General features: G+C 33.4%; 2 protein-coding genes across 4 annotated transcripts in view; both read left to right on the plus strand.

Moving 5' to 3' along the window:
• The first annotated feature begins 520 nt into the window (after positions 1-520).
• Positions 521-3,598, plus strand: LOC18036856. The gene is made up of 4 exons (XM_006427246.2): positions 521-1,010; positions 1,426-1,558; positions 2,490-2,698; positions 3,003-3,598. The coding sequence occupies exons 1-4, from the start codon at positions 822-824 to the stop codon at positions 3,261-3,263; spliced, it is 792 nt and encodes a 263-aa protein (XP_006427309.1). The 5' UTR covers positions 521-821; the 3' UTR covers positions 3,264-3,598.
• Positions 3,599-4,385: 787 nt separating this feature from the next.
• LOC18036975 (chaperone protein DnaJ) overlaps positions 4,386-5,649 on the plus strand; it is an 8,862-nt gene continuing 7,598 nt past the window's right edge. Inside the window, exon 1 of one of the 3 annotated variants that reach the window (XR_002904586.1) lies at positions 4,386-4,926. Coding sequence is in view for 1 of the 3 variants with exons in the window: in XM_006427252.2 (XP_006427315.2) it covers positions 4,615-4,926 (312 nt within the window). In the remaining 2 variants the exon portion in view is untranslated. The remainder of the gene's footprint in view (positions 4,927-5,649) is intronic. The other 2 variants (XR_002904587.1, XM_006427252.2) reach the window with 2 other exon arrangements.

The following is a 5,649-nucleotide window of genomic DNA, read 5'->3' on the forward strand; positions in this document are numbered from 1 at the left end:
ATAATCTATTCTAATTTTGACTGTTATAACGCAAGTAAATAATTTATTCTGATTCTTATTCCTTATTCCAATTCTTTTTCATTTTAATTTTAGCTTATTTGTATCCCAATCCATTCTGATTAATTATTGGTTAAAAAATAATTGTTCAACCAAAATAATATTAAAATCCAAATTCTTATTCATCATGACCAACCAAATTACCTCATTATCTTGAATTTTTAGTGTTAATGTAAATTAGAGATGAAGGGTATAAATCATTTAACTAAAAGTTAAAGGTCAATTTAACAAAAAAAAAAAAATAATATAACCACAAATATTTTATAAATTCAATATGACATATTTATATAGTTAATTAAATTAAACCACATCAATTTATACGAATATTGTTTTCAATTTGTGCAATATTATTTATACGCTTGTGGCTTTAATTATTCTAATGAAAATGAACAAGCTACCATCTTCACCTACGAAAAAAATAAAAATAAAGATTTTTCTTTTAGACCGTTGATGTTTAAAAAACAAACCCTAAAGATTTTTGTTCTCTTTTATTTTTCCTTTTCTTTTTTTAAAAAACCACCGCCTTTTCTTCCATGTGGGGCTATAAATACAAGCGGAAGAACGCATCGAAGATTAAACCCTCAGAGAAAAGAAAACCAAAACCTCTTGCCCAAGAAAATTTAAAGGCAAAAGCACCCACGAGGAAAAAATATAAAATTTCAATTGTTATTTTGGGTTTCTGTTAATTATCAATTTATCTTTTGGATTTTTTTTTTGGGTTCTAAATTATCAATCGAAAGTTCTCGAGAATCAAAGTTGTAACTATGGCCGTGGCTGTTTGCGGAAACAAACGATCGTTCTTTGAAGATCTTCCTTCTTCGCCTCCGGTTTCCAAGCGCGTCCGATGCGGCTCGGCTTCGCCGTCTAAGTTCACGCCGCCGCCGCCGCCGACGACGACTGCGCCGCAACTCCTCGATCGGCTTCGAGCCTTTTTTCCTCAGCTCGAACCCCAGGTTCTTTTTTTTTCTGTGAATAAATAAATTTATGATTTTTTTCTTCTTCAATAAATTTTATGTGTTTATATGTGTATTCTTTTTTGTATTTACTGATTTATTGATTTTATTCTTAAAAAACGGTAAATTTTTTCTTGGGTTTTTGAGAAACGAATTTATATAAAATATTTTGGAAAGTAATTATGTTAGAAACTAGTTTAAAATTTAGGAATAATGAGAATTAACCAAATTGTATATCAAAGCTCTGAATTTTGTTCAAATTATTAATTTCAACAAAATCCTGAAGATATGAATTTTAGTTCTTTTTTTTGGTGGGGGGGGGGGTACATTGATTTAAGAAGAAGAGTAAAGATGAAGTGAATCATATCGAATGTATGATCGAGAGATTTTATGTTTTTATCATACTACCTTGCAGCTTCTCGAGAGAGCTCTGGAAGAATGTAATGCTGATCTGGATTCTACAATCAAGAAGCTGAATGAACTTTGTTCACGGTCAGATCAGGAAAGGTTGGGCTTTAAGGAAGAATTGGGTACAAATTCTGCTGCAGGTATGCAATTACTTCATGTTTAAAGCAATTGGATAAGACGTTATATTCACATATATGATAATATAGCATAAATTAAAAAAATTCGTATTCAATTTGGCGATGCATTGATTAAAGTCTTACTTGTTATATCCTCCTTATTACATACTTCGCATATGTAGCAGATGTAGTTTATAGTCCAGTCTTGATATGCAATTTATTGTTGGATAAATGAACTTGATGGTGGTTGCAGCTCATTTAACCCTTACGTTGATGTATACTGCTGGTAGTATAGAGTGCTGTTTGCATTACTGTTCCCATTGCTCTCTTTGTATATGGTCACTAGCAGTTGAAAAATTCATGATAGTTTGTATAATTTCAAGATAATTTTAGTATTTTACTTTGTGCCAACATTAAGCTCAAAGTTCATCATTTAACAAAGCATCTTTTGCTTTAACTTGTTAACTGACCTTCCTATCTTTTGCTTTAATCTTTTAGCTGCATTTCAAGATCATGTTAGTTTGTATAATTTCATGATAATTTTACTTGCCGACATTAACTTCACTATATTTAACAAAGTATCTTTCACTTTGACCTTTTATAGCTGCCTTTCTTATGTCTTGCGTTTTTTTTGTGGCATTTGTTGATATGTGCAGAAATATTGGTTTTTCATTTCTTCAAATAGTTTTTCTTATGTATTTGAAACTAATGTGACAGATGTCTTGCTTCTCTACTCAAGGATTCTAAATGATATAATGATTATACTTATTTTCAAGATTGTCATGGCTTGAGAAAGTTGTTTTCTAATAATTTTTATTACCCGAGCTGTAATATTGCATTTCCAGGGGGGAGCAGGATCAAAAAAGAATTAGGATGCAATTATGTTTTGATCAAATTTGTTCTGCTTCAGGCTGCATTTTAAAATCCTTCTAACAGCTGCATGCTAAAATGGCAGGTGAAGAAACTGCCGCAGCTTCTGACTCTTCGTCAGATCCTAGCGGGTTTCCACAAAACGGTGCTGAATGGGTTGAGTTGTTTGTGAAAGAAATGATGAGTGCTACTAGTATGGATGATGCCAGAGCCCGTGCTTCAAGAGTGCTGGAGATTTTGGAAAAATCCATCGTGGCACGTGCTTCTGATGAGGCAGCCCAAAGTTTTCAAAAGGTTGGTGTCTATTCTCTAACTAATCTAAATGACTGCTAATAGGGTTGATAATGAAGTTGAAGATACATTACCGAACTTGGTTTACAGTAATATTTTTGTTTATATGGGTCATGATTTTTGATAGGGCAAAAAGTTTTATCATTGCCTTGACATCTGAACACTGTAATATGTAACAAACATACAATTCCTGAAGTTCTGTCGCAGAATCCCATTCTTGAAGTGATTCAAGCAGTTCTATGTTGTATTGCTTTAGTTGCATATGTTATCTTGTGGGCTTCTATAATAAAGATTTTTCCTTTGTCAGGAAAATGCAACACTGAAGGAGCAAATCGAAACTGTGATACGAGAGAATTCGATCCTGAAACGTGCGGTGGCTATTCAGCATGAACGCCAGAAAGACTATGAGAATCGAAACCGAGAAGTGGAATATCAGAAACATATGGTTTCTCAGTATCAGGAGCAGTTAAGGACTTTAGAGATAAACAACTATGCCTTGTCGATGCATTTGAAGCAGGCTCAGCAAAGCAGCTCTATTCCTGGACGTTTCCACCCTGATGTCTTCTAAATAAAGAAATGGAAGTAAAGCCAAGCCTTTGGAGGAAATACATCCGCTCCATAAAAGTCTAGAAAAAAGCAATAGAAAGTCTTAAGTTGTGTTTTCCTTTTTTCCCTTGGTTTGGTTGATTCAATCACAATAAAACTGACATCTTAATTAATCTCAGCAATTATCATTTTCTACTTTTAATGCCATATTAGATTTTTTGCTTTAGATTTTCGATGGATTGTGTATAATATATATTGTAGAAGAAGTCTATTGTAGGTTATACTTTCTTAACTGCTCGTGAAGGTAGCAGGAATTGTCATGGGCTTAACCAAGTTAAATGAATCAATTGTCATGAATCTTATAGGGCTTCTAATGAGCTTTTGTACTTTTTGTTGGATTCCTTTTTGTCTTGATGAAAATGGTGCAAGCAATTTGACTATTCTCTAGTACATAGAATTGGCTGTTGTACATTAAATTAAGTCAATTTTGGATTAGGAAGGAAGGATTTACATGAAGTAAAATTTCATTTCTTAAAAATTGTATGGTACGTATAGCGAGAAAATGTGTTTACAGAAAGATTTGTGTGATAGTCTGGAAAATAATATTTAAAAGAATAAAAGATAAAAAGATAACATGGGAAAATGATAGTAGGATAGTCCCACGCAAATTTTCTTGAAAAACATCCAACACAATTTTTCTTGAAAAACATCCAATTTTAGCTCTATTTTACATCTTTATTTTAATCTTTTCCAAATAAATTATTTATAATTATTCTTTCCCTAAATTTATAATTGTCTTTTTGAATAAATTAAATTTATATTTTTTTTCAAAAATAAATTTACTACTTGTCTTTGGTACAAGAGACCATATAATATTGAGTCCCAACTAATTTAAATTTGAGTAGGGTAAAATTTACTAAAACGACAAAATTATTCTAACAAGTGTTTAATGCAGTTATATTCCTAAGTCTCTAACTTAATTAAGTAATAACAGTCTCATTCTCGTTGATTTACACGCTTGATGATAATTTACTATTTTGTCTTTAACAAACCTTTCGAGTGATTTAACAAACCCTTCCAGTGACAAAATGGTCAATAAGAGAGAACAGGAGAAAAGAACATGAAAATTTAGAGGTGAAAAAGTACTGGCTAGCATTGAAAACGTGTTGCTATATATGTGTGTGTGTGTGTGAAAATCACACCACACATCTTTATGGGTTCCCACGTCGCTGGCTTTTCTTTCTCTCGGTTCTTACTCACTTAATCAGATAGCTGAAAAACCAAAAGTCATGACGGAAACAGAACATTTCTACTACTCAGTTTCTTGATTTTACTCTTAGAGACAATTCATCAAACACTTGGTTTGGCTTGCGATGGTTTCCACCGCAACGACTCTCACTCTCCTTCCCCATCCTTCTCTCAGCTTCTCCCATTCTTCATCTTCTTCGTTCCTAGCTGGTGGGACCCACCTCAGGTCCCACAAGAACTTCGCTGCTTTGACGTTAAGTGCTGATTCTTGTCCTTTTGGAGGTTCGAAGTTGAATAGTAGTAATGCAAGATCCTCTACGTACCGTTTTGGCCGTTCGGTGGTTTGTGCTTCTGGGGATTACTACGCCACTCTTGGAGTCCCCAAGTCTGCCAGTGGCAAAGAGATTAAAGCGGCTTATCGAAAATTAGCTCGTCAGGTGAGAAATTGAAATATATTTTTTTTTATTTTGGCGGGTTCTTTTTGGTCACTGAGAAATGGAGGTAATGGAAAGATGAGAGAAGAAATATGAAGTGGGTATTTGAAAGAATCAAATAAAATGAAAGTAGGATAAAGAAATGCGACTTTTTCTTTTTGCTTTTCTGTATATGGAATTTTGCTGGTAACATTTTTGGTTGTTGAGAAAATTAGGGAAGAATAATGAAAGAAAGGAGATTAATTGAATTGGGATATCAGATAAGAGAAGAAAATGCTAAGTGGGTTTCTGAAATTTGAGAGAAAGATTTTATATTTCTTCATTTTAGGTCAAATTTGTATGTATTTCAGCAGTCAAGCTGAAAAGAAAGCAGTTGCAGGCAGAAACTTTAAGTGGGTGTGTGAGATAAGATACTGTCAAGTGACTATCCAGATTATGGTAGAAGTCTTGTGACTTTATTTTGTATGATTTCTGGGTTCTTTTTGTTTGTACAGTTTCTCATGTCCCAGACAGAAAATGTCAAAAGTTGGTTACACTTTGTTTAGTTATCTGTGTTTTTGTTTTTACTTTGTTTATAACTTTAGTGGGTGTATGAGAAGTTGAGAACTATGCTTCCTCCAACAGTAGAACCTTGGGAAACTTGTTGGGTTAACTAAGGATCTTCGTTCAGCATTGTTTCTGGTAGTGGAATTCCCATGTGAGTTGAACTATCCATATGGAGGCTCT

This window comes from Citrus clementina, unplaced genomic scaffold (genome assembly GCF_000493195.1).
Source record: "Citrus clementina cultivar Clemenules unplaced genomic scaffold, Citrus_clementina_v1.0 scaffold_7, whole genome shotgun sequence".
In the NCBI taxonomy this organism is placed as follows: Eukaryota; Viridiplantae; Streptophyta; class Magnoliopsida; order Sapindales; family Rutaceae; genus Citrus; species Citrus x clementina.